At 35.3% G+C, this 15,789-nt stretch overlaps 1 protein-coding gene and 1 long non-coding RNA gene across 3 annotated transcripts; one reads left to right on the top strand and one right to left on the bottom strand.

Moving 5' to 3' along the window:
* Positions 1-1,458: 1,458 nt before the first annotated feature.
* LOC133735332 (uncharacterized) lies at positions 1,459-5,487 on the top strand. Of its 2 annotated transcripts, XR_009858946.1 has the most exons (8): positions 1,459-1,500; positions 1,584-1,676; positions 2,300-2,437; positions 2,690-2,742; positions 3,924-4,080; positions 4,170-4,216; positions 4,863-4,981; positions 5,168-5,487. It is a non-coding gene; the product is annotated as an uncharacterized LOC133735332 (long non-coding RNA). The 2 variants fall into 2 exon arrangements; XR_009858945.1 differs by lacking the exons at positions 1,459-1,500; positions 1,584-1,676; positions 2,300-2,437 and having other exon boundaries at positions 2,646-2,742.
* A 4,541-nt stretch (positions 5,488-10,028) lies between these two features.
* Positions 10,029-12,064, bottom strand: LOC133737507 (PKS-NRPS hybrid synthetase cheA-like). Its single transcript, XM_062165043.1, has 4 exons — positions 11,532-12,064; positions 11,218-11,451; positions 10,598-11,096; positions 10,029-10,508 (listed from the first exon to the last, which is right to left on the bottom strand). The coding sequence occupies exons 1-4, from the start codon at positions 12,062-12,064 to the stop codon at positions 10,029-10,031; spliced, it is 1,746 nt and encodes a 581-aa protein (XP_062021027.1).
* Between the last annotated feature and the right edge of the window lie 3,725 nt (positions 12,065-15,789).

Genomic DNA, 15,789 nt, shown 5'->3' on the forward strand with positions numbered 1-15,789 from the left:
TCCTTTACCAACAAAATCCCCTTTCTCTTTGTCTCCATCTCTCCCATAAATTTCTTTCTCAAAACCCTGCAGCCTCCCTAGATTCTCTCTGAATCCCTACCCTTCATCCAGAAGTTCAGTGCCAAGACCAGTGTAGTCAAGTACCACGGTGACGCCATGAAAGAGAACACCGTCCAGGCCATGGACGGCCTTACCTCTACATCGCCTCCGCCTCTTCCTCTTCCTGCTTAACCCTCCGTTCAGATCCAGTCCCCGGAAGGCTTTTCTCTCAAAGACAATGTTTTTTTAATTTGGGCTTTTAGGGTTCTTCTGGTTTTGGGGTTTTTCTGGTTTGATTTTGCTCTTGATTTTTATTTTTGCAGAATTGGTTAGAGAGGTAGTGCTAGTTTGGTTCCTCTTTGACCTGCTTTCAGAACATGACAAGACTTCCTTCTTTAACAATGACCTCCTAATTTTGGATGCCTTCGTGATTCATAAGGTAATATGAAAGCAATTTGCAATACTAATTTGATTATTTTCTCTCAATTTAATTATAATTGGAAAATGGGATCTTCAATTTTTTCTTTAGATTGGTACAAGTTAACAAAAGTCTGCTTTAAGTATGTTCTGGGTAAAACTAGAAATATACATTGAAAATGATAAGCTTGGTGTGTGTTTATGCTATTTGATTCAGAGATAGCTGTAGGTCTAGACATTTGTATAATAGAAGAATACAAATGCCATTAGTTTGTTTGTTGGTTGGTTTTTCTTGTTGATTAAAGCAACTGCTACATTTGTTGATGAACCTAGTTACAATGACATTAATTGAAAAAAATCATCATATTATGTACTGAGCATTAGAGAATTGCATGTTCAAACATCATGTAACATGTGCATTTGCTTTTCAATGTTTGTGGGGCTGTGAGCAATTGGGTTATTTGAATTTGAGTTGATATATGTGTTTTGTTGGTGGCAGGTTTATGGGAGTGGGGGCTTGGCTCCTTGGCATTACTTTCATAGGTTGTATCGCCACAAGTTTTAAACTGATTAGTCTTTGAGGCATTTAACTTTGGCTAAAGTCTTTGAGGCATTTCCTTATCAATTGATTCGATTTTGATTCGTTCGATTCTTTTTATGAACAAAATTTTGATTTCAGATATGGATTTTATAGGAGGTTAGATGTAACTAAGTACGGAGGTTGGGTGCTCCACTCTGTCTACCTTCAGAAGGCAACTTTATTTATTTCCCACATATATGGGTTCAATTTCGGAGTAAGTAGTAGCTTTGATTTTGTCAATCTTCTTTTGTGATGTCTATTGAGTTGTATGTTTACAATTCTCTTTTTTGGGTTTTGGCTTGATCAGGAACTTATATAACTCACTCTCTAACTCTTCTTTTACTTTTCATTTTTCTATTTTATGATGCATATTTAGTATGATGCAATATTGTTCATGGTGTTCAGTTTTGATTTGGCTTCGACATGAGCTCCTATAGCTTTCTGACTCTCAAGTATTCTCATGGGTAAACTACATCACTTATTTACACACTCTCTTTCTAATTTTCTTAGTCTCTTCCGCCTTCCAATGACTTGAACCTCCTAAAAGCTTTGTTTTCAGGCTTCCAATGAGAAGAATATGCTTGGAGGATCTTTATAAATGACAAAGCAGCTGAAGATAAGGCAGAGGATAAATAAACATGTAGGTTTTCCCTAGACATCACACATATACTTTTTGCCTTTTAATTCACTGTTTGGTTTGCAATCAATTTCTTATACATGTGATGCTTTTGCATAATATTCTAGTTGTTTCAAAGAATTACTCAAGGGTTACCTTGAAGAGACTTGCAGAGCTGCTGTGTCTAAGTATCCAGGTTTATAATTTGTATTTATTCCTATAGTAGATACCATTATTATTTTTGCATGTCATGCATTACAAGTGATTGTGTTTGCCTAAGTTCCCCTACCTTGCTCCACATATATTTATTCATTGGTTCTTTATTTTTTCCCTTTATTTGTAAGTTTCCACGAGTGTTGGTTTCTGTTTTGTGATTGGTTTTTGTATTTCCTTTGTTGAGAGTACCTGTTGCATGCTGCCCTTTTGTTCAATTACAGTTTTTGGCATGCACTTGGAATATGCTATTGTATTAATTGCTCCAGTTGATACTTGAGTTTTTTGGTTTACTAATTTGTTTAGTTTGTTATTTGATGGTGTCCATCTGGTAATGGCCTTAACTTATATCTTGGTTCGAGCACATAACTTAGCTGTATCAATTTCTTGTTAAAACTACATATCATTTATAAACTGGAATTTATTATGTGTAGGATTTTTGCATATGAAAACTCTAGCTGGAGAACAAGAGGATGATGGACAGCTCTACTAAAGAAATAGAGGACAAGCCTTCTAAGGGCAAGAGAAGAAAAGACTTTGAGGTTAAGAAAAGTGCTGAGCAGGGGCAGATGGTAAGTTTTTCTTGTAGTATATGCTAGTTGCTATTCTGCTTTATTTACATGCAAGAGAAACTTAGTGATAGGTTATTAGACCGAAGTAGATAAGACTGCATAGTATAAGGGTTAAATAAGGGACATGCATTACTTGATTCTTTTCATTATAAACACACCAAGTTGCTCGTTTTGGCTAAGGATTTGCAAACTTTTCATTATAGAAATCTCTATTCTTGCTAAGGACACTGATCAAGGTTACGCCATTTGCAGAGAGCAGTTTTCAGGTTTGTGACCGTTGTTCAAGTCGAAAGGACAAGTCTCCTGTAAGTAGATTTTGTTGATTATCCTCATTTAGTTTATGGGTTTGGTGATTTGGATTGGATTCTACACTAAAGTTTCAGTCTTGATTTCAATTGGGTACTTCTATTTATATTCTTTGATACTCCCAACATGAAGGGGAATTATTTTAACCTCTGTTATGGTGTTATCTGTCTTTCTGAAATCAAATCAAAAACATTCTCAGCACTTTATTCAAATCCACTTCCTCCAATTAGAAGCTAGGTTGCTTTAATTTGGAAGCCATTAAGTGTGTTCCAGAGTAATGAAATGTGTTTGCTAAGCAAATCTAATATGGTAGTAGGGATCTGTAAGTTAAAGTCATTGCTAAGTTGGGCATAGAAGGATCACCCAGGTCAACATTCAATTTGAAAGTTTGCCACTTAAACATTTTTAGATTTGAGAGGTCGGGTCTGAGGAGAAGCAACAAACTAAATAGCTCGGGTATTAGTTTGTTTAGTATGTTGGGGATGTTATGGTTTGGGAATTTAGTATGTAATAGTTTGGGATAATCTGAGCAATGAGATTAATGGTTTCATGCTATAGTGACCCTGCAGTTAAACAAAAGTTTACAAATATTTGTCACCTTAGATCAAAGTCCGATTCTATTTGCTTCATCACTGTTATTTTGCATAAAATCAATTTTAGTATAGATGCGTTTGCTTCGATTATCTTTAGAATAAAGACGATTTAGTTTCATTCAATTCATATAAAAGTGTTCTTTTTATCTCAATGTAGTTTCAACGTACTGCATCAGTTTGGTTTTGATTAACAAGAGGTTAAGATGGATACAATTTTCTGCAGTACACTGCCATTTCCTGTTATTAATATCCAGTCTAGACTAAACCTCATTTGAAGATGACACTAAAGCAACAAAAGGAATACAAACTGTGACCATGCATTTGCCTTTCTAGAGCTTATCAATTTCCTTTGGCTTTTTTTCTACTACGGAAGCAGTTTTTTGTACTGAAAATTTGTGGAAGTAGTTTTTTGTACTGAAAATTTGTGGTCAAATCTAATTCACCCGAAACATGGAATTAGTAATGAACAAAATCCTGAAACCTTGATTTTCGTTTGATTTTTCTTGGTATGACTATTGCTCAATAAACATTATTAAGTCTTTATGTGTCTTCCTTTTCTCCTGAATTCCAATACCTATCTTTTGCAGAACATGAGTTGTGATACATGGGACCGCTACATGTTTTCTACAACTGTATTTGCTTGATTGAGATGGCAAGGCAAGTTGGGTCAACTGAGACTGCAAGTTGTCTCAAGTAAGAGGAAACTACATATATGTATTCCCATCTAGCTTTGAATTAAGGAAGGTCAGTCCTCTAGGGTGCTTTTGTTTTCTTTCGCTCATGATTCATATATGTATTCATATAATTGTTTTCAATATATTCTATATATGCAGTTTCTTCAAACTCTCAAGCGAGCAATTGGTGTTTGAGTCTGAAATTGGTACGAACCCATCCTTTCATACTCTTCTCTACCAATTTATTCTATTTGATCATATATACCACCGCCAGTTGAATTAATTTAATTTTGTTTAATCATGCCACCAATTCATGAAAAGGCTTAAATATATTGCTTGTCTTCGTTTTGCTTTCAAGCTTCTGGACATGCCTTTTGTCATTTAGTTTTCAAAATGCAAAGCTGCAGCGCACCAATTCATAAAGTCAGGATATCGATCATAATATGATGAAAGGTGCCAGTAATATGCATGCATGAGATACACCTTCTAGTTATACAGAACACCCAATTAGCCATATTTGAAGCATCAAAGTTGGAGTGCCTTAAGTAGGTATCTCTGGCATTCCTTTCATCATTAATTATGTCTGCTATATATGATGTTGGATATACCCTGCATGAGTTTATGATTTGGAGCAAGTCCATATTTAGTACTTGAGATTGTACCTGATATGATTTCGATTATTGGTATGGAAAAGTTTAAACATTTTGAATCCATTGAATTTTTGTAATCAAATTCTTTTAACTTTCCTTCATATATAGAGCTCACTGGTGTTTTAGCTTAGAGTTTGAAACTCCCCCCCCCCCTTCAGATATATCTTTCAATCTGAATGGTATCGATGATTTTGTTGGTTAGGGTGATATAAGAAGATTATAAGCCAAAGAGCGTACCAGTTCTGCCATGGATATGAACCCTAATTAACGTCAACGCCTTGGAAAAAAACCCCTCTCTATTCTGCCTTGACCTGACCCCAGGTGACAAACTGAACATGTGGTTTTTTAGTTTTTTTTCTGTGAATTTTTTGCTAGAACTGAACATTGCGTTAATGCTAGAATTGTTCTAATATTTGTTTACTTGGTGAGTTGATGTGGCTGTTAAGTTTTTGACATTTGGTTCCTTTACTTAATTGTGTGATATACATATTGCTGACTATTGATCAGATCTGTTTCTTTCAAGACATGACTCCCCAGTCTAACAACACAGCCAAAGTTAAAGCAATAACACTAAGGATGAAGGCACTGGAAATGAAAAGAGGCGAAAAAACAGTGTCGAAACCAGCTGTTGAAGAGACTGATGCACCACATAAATCCGCCTTCACCAAACATGATAAATAATATGAGATATCAATGTTTTTTGGATTCCATTTGTTGATCATGCCAACTGCTATAGGTTATTGAACTGATGTTTACTAAGTTTAGCTCCATTATGGATGTATGTATAGCTGCAGTAACAGATTAATCAAATATTGTTTTTATGAATGGATTCCATATTTGATGAATGCATTGGGTAGTTTCCAGATTTACATAATTGTGGCACAATGAGAATACAAATATGTCATCTGAATTAGAAAGCAACAACAAAATGAAATCCAAATATGTTGTTGGACATATCTAAGAACAACAGAAACAAGGAAAAATATGTTGGTACTTGTGCATTCAAACAACATAAAATTGTCATCTGAAATAAAAAGCAACAACAAAATAAAATCTAAATATGTTGTTGGACATATCTAAGAACAACAGAAACAAGGAAAAATATGTTGTTACTTGTGTACTCAATCAACAGAAAATTGTCATCTAAAATAAAAAGCAACAACAAAGTGAAATCCAAATATGTTGTTGGACATATCTAAGAACAACAGAAACAAGAAAAAATATGTCGTTACTTGTGCACTCAAACAACATATAAATGTTATTGTAGGCTACTAAAGACGATAGATAAATGTAATCTAAACTGAATGCTAATGACAGTTAACTGTTATTGGAATGTGAATAAAACAACACTAAAATGTTATTATAAGTCCATTCAGACAACAGATAAGATTTCATATCTTCTACTTTGGAGCATTCAAACCACATTTTTCTGTCTTTGGAATAAGCATTAGATCATATAGAAATTACAAGGAACTATTATTTGTTTTCAGATCACATCACATTTATCTGTCGTTTGAATTCACTAGCCTCATGTCTCGATTTCATCAGACAACAGAAGACCTAACAAATTTTTGTCGTCTGATAAATAAGACGACAGAGGAAATCTGTCGTCTGATGCTCCAAGAGACGGTACCGTACTAGACAACAAAATTTTTTTTAATCAAACGACAGATCTCCTCTGTCGTTTGATTGCTTTTCTGGCATAGTGTCTACTGTGTATTTTCATTAACTTCTTCAAACTGTGGTCTAGTATTTTCATGGAGTTCTTCAGCTAATGCAAAGAGAGCTGGAAACATGATTCCACTGTTTCTTTCCTGAAAGACATAAAAGAGGTTATCTAAAATTGTCTTATGATGGTATGCTAGCCTCCTGCCATTTCTGAATACAGGTCAACAAAGGTTTTTAATTCATAATTAAAAACATTTATAACTCCAATTGGAGTTGATTTGTTTTTTGGCAAAGCAACAACCTTCAACGGTCTTGATGAGCCTTTACCGTCTGCCGTTTGAGACGGGCTAGCCAATCTTTTACCCTGGGATTGATCATTTATGGCTAGTCCTTTTGGACTTAGCAAGAATCTTTTGAGGATTTTTTTCTTTTGATTCTTCGACCTTTTCAGGTTCTTTCCCAATTCTTCTGTTTTTGGGATTGCCACCTTTGCCGTCATCTCTTCAGCTGAACATTGTCATTTCTCTGGTTAAGGCGTCTGGAAGATAGTTCTTGTTTCCTGCAATTAATTCAACACTATAATCATATTGGTTAAGAAATAATTGCCAATTTGCTAATCTTCCTCTATCAGCAGCTTTATCAAGTTTAAAATTTTTAAAATTCTTTACTCTAGCACAATCGGTGCGTACAGTAAAGGGTTTGCCATGAAAAGCTGGAGAGTTTAAAATCGTTTTCTTAACAGCTAAAATTTCTTTTTCTCTTATAGGATAATTTTGTTCTGCAGGGCTGAACTTGTCACTACAAAATTTGCAGATCTTTTCAATGTTAGTTTCAGGCGTTTTTGCCAGAACCGCACCGGACCAGTAATTATCACTAGCATCTGTTTGGAGAACGATTTCATCATTTTCCTCTGGTTGTTGGAGAGGAGGGAGATTCTTGCAGAGAGCTTTTATCTGCTTCACAATTTTTTCATCATCTTCTGTAAAGTTCCATTTTCTTTTGGAACTTGTTTTAGGAGATAACATTGTTATTAGTCCTGACAATTTGGGAATGAAATCCCTTCCATAGTTGATGACTCCTAAGAATCTTTCTAGACTCTTAGCATCAGGAATTTTATCTGGAATTTTCTTACAGAGAGCTTTTATCTGCTTCACAATTTTTTCATCATCTTCTGTAAAGTTCCATTTTCTTTTGGAACTTGTTTTAGGAGATAACATTGCTGTTAGTCCTGAGATTTTGGGAATGAAATCCCTTCCATAGTTGATGACTCCTAAGAATCTTTCTAGACTCTTAGCATCAGGAATTTTATCTGGGAATTTCCAGATTTTCTCAAGGATGTGGGGTTGGAGTTTTATCACTCATTCTTGATGTTTATTCCAAGGAAATCTCCTTCATCTAGGATAAAGAAGATTTTCTTTTCTCCTAAGATGATTCCCTGCTTAACTATCAGCTTTACAACCTCATAGAGGTGTTTCAAGTGTTCTTCTCTGTTTTTAGAGAAGACCAGGATGTCATCAATGTAGACGACGCAAAATTCAGCAACATGTTTGAAGATGTCATCCATCTTTCTTTGGAAGATTGAAGGGGCTTGTTTTAAGCCAAAAGGCATTACCAACCATTCATAATGACCTTGTGGTGTTCCAAATGCAGTGAGAGGAACACTATCTGGATGCATCTTGACTTGCCGAAAACCCGACTTTGCATCGAATTTTGAAAAGACTTGAGCTCTTCTGAGCTGGTTGTTCAGTACTGGTACTTGAGCAATTTGATAACCATCTTTAACGGTCTTCTTATTGACATCTCTGTAGTCAATTACCATTCTAGCTTTTCCCCTAATATTTTCTGCATGATTTCTCACGTAGAATGCTGGAGCATGATGAGGGCTAGTGGATGGTTGAATTAATCTCTTGTTCAGGAGATCTTCAATGTCTTTTCTGAATTATTTTTGATCTTCCTCTTTGTACTAAGGAATAGCTTTGACATGACAGATAGCATTCATATCATGTAATCTTAATTCACAGACCACTGGGTCTTTTTCCCAAAATTTCTGAGGGTCAACATCTATATTCTGTTCGAGCATTTTCTTGATTTTATCAAGAGTAGGAATTTTCTAAGACTCAAGCTTATTTTGGAAGTGCTTGAGGTTATGCTCATAAATGAAACCAGCTTCTTCATCTTCACTAGTTTATTCTTCTTCTTCTTCTTCTTCTTCTTCTTCTTCTTCAGTAGATTCTTCAACAAGTAATTCTTCTTGTTGTTTTATTTGTAGCACAGGTTCAAATTTGGGTTGGTAAGGCTTATGATCACCACTATTTCGTTGCGATCTCTGATATTGAGTACTAAAGTTTGGACCGACTACACTTTTTGCGTGAGTAAGTCTGTCTGCCCATAACACCCTATCTCCTTTTCTGAAGCCTATCGCTTCTTCATCTTGAATAAATCTCTGTTGGAGAATGAAATCATTTCCCAACAAGAAATCAGATCCTTGGCCTTCTGATTGCCAAAGAGTGTGGATGATAAATGTTCCTCCACCATTGGTGATATGAACATCTTTAGCTACTTTATTCATTGTAAGATGGCTTCCATTAAACTGGATACCGGTAGTTATTCTTTTATTATCTTCTTTTCAGAGTTCTTCTGGAATTGCAAATCTTTTTGCAACTGTGAATCCTGATCCATTATCCACAAATGCATGTAGATGATATTTTCTGTGATCAGGGAATTTTAATCCAATCTCTATGTAGTTGCTGTATCTACTAGTAGAGATGATTTTCGATTGTTGAAGCTCATTTCCTTGAGTTTGTTCCTGTGGTATGAAGAGGAGTTTTAAATACACACCCCTATTTTCTTAATACACATCTCATACTTAATACACCACCTATCTAATTTTTCATTCTAATATTTGACTAGATACACAACCCAAAGTACCTAAAATACCCTTACTTTTTTTAATCCTATTATTTGACTATATTAGGGCAATTATTTAATATAATTATTATATATTAGTGTATTGACATTTCGTAATTTTTTTTTTTTTTACATACTTTGTTCTATTTTTTGCTGGAAATTTTGGCCTGTCCTAGCTCCATTACGACATCAATCAATTGAAATTTGAAAATATAAACTTTCAAACATTAATTTGCAAGTCCTTCAAAATTCACACTTTCAATATGGTTTGTAAGGTGAACATGTATACATATTCAATATGGTCTGCAAGATTAAAACTAAAAACTGATAGGAAAAAAAAAAACAAAATGTTATACAAATTCAACAAATAAATATAAGTTGAACAATTAGCTAATAAACCCAACAGTACGTTTCTAACAATTCAGTCATCACCAAGATGCATTGTTTCTTCTTTGCTAGATATCGTGGCATCACCAAGTTGAACAATTTCATCAGTAAGTTCATTGTCATCGTCAAGTTGCACTGTTTCTGAGGATATATTAGTCACTCTTTCAGGATGTGGCAATTGATCATATTGTTGGAAACGGTCTTGATATTTCAAGTACAAACTTTTAGCTTTATCATTTTCATGGTAAATTCAATTTGGTGTAACCGGTGGCAATGGGTGCCCAGGCAATAAACATATCTGTGTTGAAAAAAAAAAAAAGTTTCATTAGTCACATAAAATTATATATATGAAATTTACCAGCAAATTGATCTATGTTACTCCTCACCTGAACAAAATGATCGTTGTTCACAAATCCAAGGCCAATCTCACGTAAATTTGCTTCCATTGGTTTTCCCTCGCTGTATTCACGTAATGGGAGAAATGTGAAGCACTGACCATGCCATCTGATAAGTTGACAACCACTACTCCATAACAAGTTGCAATCAAATGCCCCATGTCTGGTAGATCCATCCATTTCCATTTAGGTGCAATATTGGACGCAGAATGGTTACTTCGTTTACAAAGTTTGTCCACAGCACTTTGTCCTCCATAAAGAGCTTCGTAAAGCTCAGGCGTGCCTTTTAGCTCATTTAGCAAATCAATTCGCACTTTACGCCAATGTTTTCTACCAAATCCCAAAGCTGATGCCACAACTCTAAAACCACAATTACCATCATTTTCGACATCCATCGAACCGATAATATATGGCCGCATGCCAAATATGAACTGTGTTGTATACTTCTGAGTTAGCTCAAACCTCATATCTTTCTGAGCCAGCTTATCTTCCTGTGAAAAGATAATACTATACATAAAACAAATAGTAAATTATCCATAAAATTCAAGTACATATTACTAAAAGCATATTTGTACCGTACCTTACTTTTCTCTGAGTGGTCATTACTTGTCTTCGTATTTGACTTACGTGAGACTTTTTGAACACTTGGAAGAGGCGAATAGGTCTCACGCTCAGACAACAATGTATTTATAATTTCAAACCCGGATGGCAAACGACGAGTGCCACTGTCTTCCTTACTTGGACGCCCTTTGGTCTTTCTCTTTTCAGCTGGCTCCCTAAGTAAAGTAGAGGTCGGATTTATTAGCTCATCAATCTTCACTAAGATTTGACGTCTTGTATCCTCATTTTGTTCTTCAGCCCATTCTGCCAATCGTTCTTTTAAAGGAACCTTTTCGTGCACTTTCGAGTCTTCCACTATTGCCCCGATCTCTAACTTTCTCCAGTGGTGATGCACAGATGTAATTGGTATGGGACTGTCACAATGCTTATATTCAGCTATCTCATGCGCACATGGTAACCCATGTGTTTTACGTATGGCACAATTACATGATGCAAGTTCCGATGTAATATCATCAGCCCTATGTAATCCAAAAAAAAAAAAAATCCTACTATCAGACCTAAACCCAACCTCGCATTGTATAAATTTATCTCCATAGAAGGTTGCCAACATAATAAATCTAAAATTCAATGAGTGCTTACTTGTTCGCTTCATAGACGATCTTGTTCAATGCCGCAATGGACACAAATCCTATCAACTCTCTCAAGTATGCATGCTTAAACTCATGTTGCACAAAACATCGACTTTTTTCAAATGAAGCCTTAACTTTAGTATGATGTAAACACAATAATGAGTGGATGTGCTCCCATGATACATTGAAGTCAAGTTGGGAAGATCTAAGTTCTCGCTTGAGCTTTGCATGTGCACTCTCGGCCCTGATCAAGAAATAAATTGATTAAGTAAAAAAGATAATTAAGAATAACAAAGTTGAAATGAGGCAATGTATAAATATTACCGATTCGAAGTCTTTGCACCAAGATGCATGTAGTTGTTTGTCCATGCTGCAATGAACATTTCCTTATACTTGTTCAACCAATTGGTCTTCAAATAATTTATCTCCTTAGGAAATGCAAAGTATTTTGATTCAAAAGCTGTAAGGCTATGTACATACTCGTCCTCAGTGCTACAATCCACCAAGCTATGCCAATCATTATTAAATGCTTCCCACCCTTCTTTTGTTGTGAATTTTCCTTTGCATTTTCTCATCACATTCTTACCAATGTGCCACTTACATAAAATCTGATGAGTATCGGGAAAGACATTTTCAGTGGCTTTCATAAGTGCTAATTCTCGATCAGTGACAATTACCCCAGGCATAGAATCCTCATCCATAAGTGTTCTTAACCTACTCAGTGCCCATCTGTAATTATCTTCTGCCTCCTTTGACATGTAAACAAACGCAATGTTCAAAGTTTGCTCAGTGCATGTAATACCCACAATCTCAAAAAGTGGAAAACGATACCTGTTTGTCTTATAGGTGCAATCCATGATAAGTACATGTGGGAATGTACGTAGCATTTGAAGACTGAATGGATGACACCAAAACAAATCAGTGACCACATGATCTTCGCTTCTATGATGCTCAATATAATGATGATCGTGCAAATTCTTTAGTAATTGTTGCATTTGAGTTCTGCCTGCTCTAGCGATAATCCGAGCAAAATACCTAGCATTGTATATAGTTCTCATCGTTGATGTATTACTTGGATCTCAGCTCTTTATGAAAGTCAATATATCCTTGGGTCTCATTAAACGCTTAGACATATCCACCAACAACTCATGTTCTTCTTTAGATAGTCGCCCTGCATAGGAATGACCTTCTAGATATGATGGGGCAACATGATTGTGGATTCCGCAAGCAACCTCAAGTACCCACTCATCCCTACCAATATTAAAGGCTTTTAATAAGAATGGACATTCACATTTCTTTGTAGAAGTCAGCCTCGGGCGTTGTTGTTCATCAGCCTTGTTACTATCTACTTCAGATTTTTGGGTACTTTTGTCAACCATCTTGGTTATTCCCTTAAACTTTCTAAACTTTCCACCCATCTCACAACTGAATCTTATTCTTGGTCTCCTTCTTTTCTTGCCCGAGTTTCTGAAATTGGACCTTTGTATCACTATGACACAATTGTTTCTCTTCCCCGTCGTAAGGACCCATCGAATCAATGCGGCTTTGCTTTCAAATACTTGTACACAACACGTTCAACTTACTACCTAATATACATAACAACTCACAATCCAAATTCCAACTTGAACAATTATTACCTGGTACGTCGTGAATTCATTGGTATAATCACGTGAACATTCTTCTCTAATTCTGCTATATATGGTCGAGACATCCTGTTATTGGACTTCAGCATGCTATAATACAATAAAAGTTAGATGTCAAAACTTTTCCTCTTGACCGAATAGTAGCAGGTCAAGTAAGAGTATTGCAAAAGAAAGCACTATGTTACAAGAATCATGCTTATGCTCACAAACTTATTAATTTAGGTATCGAAATCATGTTGTATTGTATTCAATTTAGGTGAAGTCAAATTCTAATGTATGGTTGGCTTGCTATATTAGAGGCAGCACTAGAAGTTCTAAGCCAAATTAAGTTCTATATATCCTAAAATGCATGACCAGAGGCAGAGTTTGGCATGAAACAAAGTTACCAGAGGCATGACAAATAGAATAGAGGCATGACAAATAGAATGAAACAAAGTTCGAAGCATAGAGGCATGACCAGAGGTCTTCGAAGCATTGATTAGGATGAAACAAAGTTACAATACTATGCAAACAAGGAGCCAAATTAAGTTCTATATATCCTAAAATGCAAAAGAGAACAATTCATCATATTAAGCAAAAATTCGATGATTAGAAGCATTTTTAACGAACCTTTCTTTCTATGCTTCAACGAACCTTTCTTTCTATTATATACTCTTGATGTAGTTTGTTGATTATAAACGAACCTTTCTTTCTTATTTGACCAAGAATCGATGCAACACCATAACCACATGATTAGAAGGAATTTAACACTAAAACGGGCAGAATATTTATCAACCCAGAAGCTATGGTTACTCTTCAAGTGCTCAACAATTGGAAACAATTAAGCAACATGAGAATGTTAAACAAGATGAAGAATACATACCTCTGTTGAAGATTGAGAATTCATGTGATTATATCAATAGTCGAAATTCAGGTGATGAATTGTGGAGAAAAGAGATGTATTGCAACGTCTAAGCTAGGTTTAGGAAAAGAGACGTAGAAAAGAAGACGTTAGACGACTAGGGCGCGATTCAGTTTTTTTTTCTTTTCTTCTTTTTCCCTAATGATAGATGCCTGTTTTGGTCATTTAACCTACCTATAAAATCTGATTTGAAATATAAAATAATAGGGATGTGTATTAAGAAAATAGGGGTGTGTATTTAAAACTACTCTAGTATGAATGGTTTACATTCTTCTGGGACGTTTTCTGGTGGTTCAACCAGTTCTATGTTTTCATCGATTTTTTCTTCCTTTATTTCTGAGGAAGATGGTTCCATAATTTCTTGGAACAAAGTTTCTACTTTTTTCTCTTTTTATTCAGAGAAATATTCTTCATATTCTAGTTCTACCAGTTGGCTGATAAGGCCATTCTTGGTTTTTCTTCTTACTTCAGCTATGAAGCATTCTTTGTGATAAGTCTTTTTCGACTCTTCACAGAACATAGGAAGTCCATTCTTTTCATGACATAAGCAGTAGTCACAAACGAATGTACCAGGGTTCACCTGATAAGAAGACATTATTGCTTCATTCTGACTTTCTTCCCAATTTTTGACTTTCAGAACATTCATATGTCTAGATTCTAAATATTTTACTTCAGAATCTATTTCAAAATCAGATGATTCTTCTTCCGACCAGGCAGAGTAGACTGACCTATCATCTTCTTCTTCATCAGAATAGACTATTTCATAGCCTTTCATATTTGTTGTTTCTACTATGGGCTCATATTCTTCAAATAGAGCTTTAGTAGATATTTTACCCTTTTCTTGGCATTCGTTGGCATAGTGCCCTTCAACTTTACATAACCAGCATCTGCAAGCTTTCTTGCCTGGTTGTTTATTCTGATGATGGTTTTGATTCTTCTTTGTTGAGACTAATTTCTACTACATTTTTAGTACATTTCTCTCTACATTTTGCTTAGTTATTTCCTTAACAATATCATTTCTAACTTGTTTTGTGTTTTTAGGTAGTTTTGAGTCTGGAAATGGAAGGCAAGGAGTTATGTGTGCAAAAATGAGAAGAAATGGAGAAATGAAGTTTTCCCAGTTCTACCAGGAAAATGAATCCCAGTTGAAGTAGGAATCCTAATGCAACTAGGAGTGAGCTCGGAAAAATGATGTTCGGAAATGAAGAAATGACAGAGTCCCAGTTGGACTAGGAAACCTGATGACACTAGGAGTCCTGATGCTGCTAGGAGACCTGGTGAGACTAGGAGATGCTGTGTCATGAAGATGACTCAAGATAGTTCAAGAATGTTCTAGATTATTGAAGAATTTCAGCAAACATAGGAAGATTTTCGAATTGACCCATTTTGGGAGAGTCTGGCCCGAAGTTTGAAGCATGTGACATGCACATGAGTCTCTAGATCCTTCTTGACGTCTTGGAGGAGTCCATGGCCCATTCTAATTGTTTTTTTCAGTGAAAAATATAAAGAAATATTCGAGGAATTTCGGCAAGTATATTATTGGGATTCTTGTGATGATGAAGTGTTGATTTTAGATATGTGATTTTCGAATACTATGAAGCATGTTTTAGGTTTTAGGTTTTCAAGTTGAAAAATTGCGATTTCATATATGTTAAACATGATTGTTAATTTCGAGCTTCAATCCCATCTTTTATGTGTTAATTGATCTTTGGATGCATACTTAGGTTGATGAACATGTAATTGAATCCATATTAAGGTGCTAGCGTTCTAGTCTTTGCTAATTTTGGTGGAAAACCTAAAAATTACTTAGGTAAATTAACAATGAGTCTTGAATGCTTGATTAGCATTCTAACTTGTGTTCTTGACTTGAATTTATCAAACTTCCAATATGTTTAATGCGTTGAAAGTGTTTTTGTTAGTGATTAGCTACCACTAGTGATTGCATGATTAATAGGGTTAACTATGGTGCGTTCATCTAGTTAATTTGATTAAGGGAAGTAAAAAGAACTTTGTATGCGTTCATCTTTGTTCTTGATTG

This window comes from Rosa rugosa, chromosome 3, assembly GCF_958449725.1.
Source record: "Rosa rugosa chromosome 3, drRosRugo1.1, whole genome shotgun sequence".
In the NCBI taxonomy this organism is placed as follows: domain Eukaryota; kingdom Viridiplantae; phylum Streptophyta; class Magnoliopsida; order Rosales; family Rosaceae; genus Rosa; species Rosa rugosa.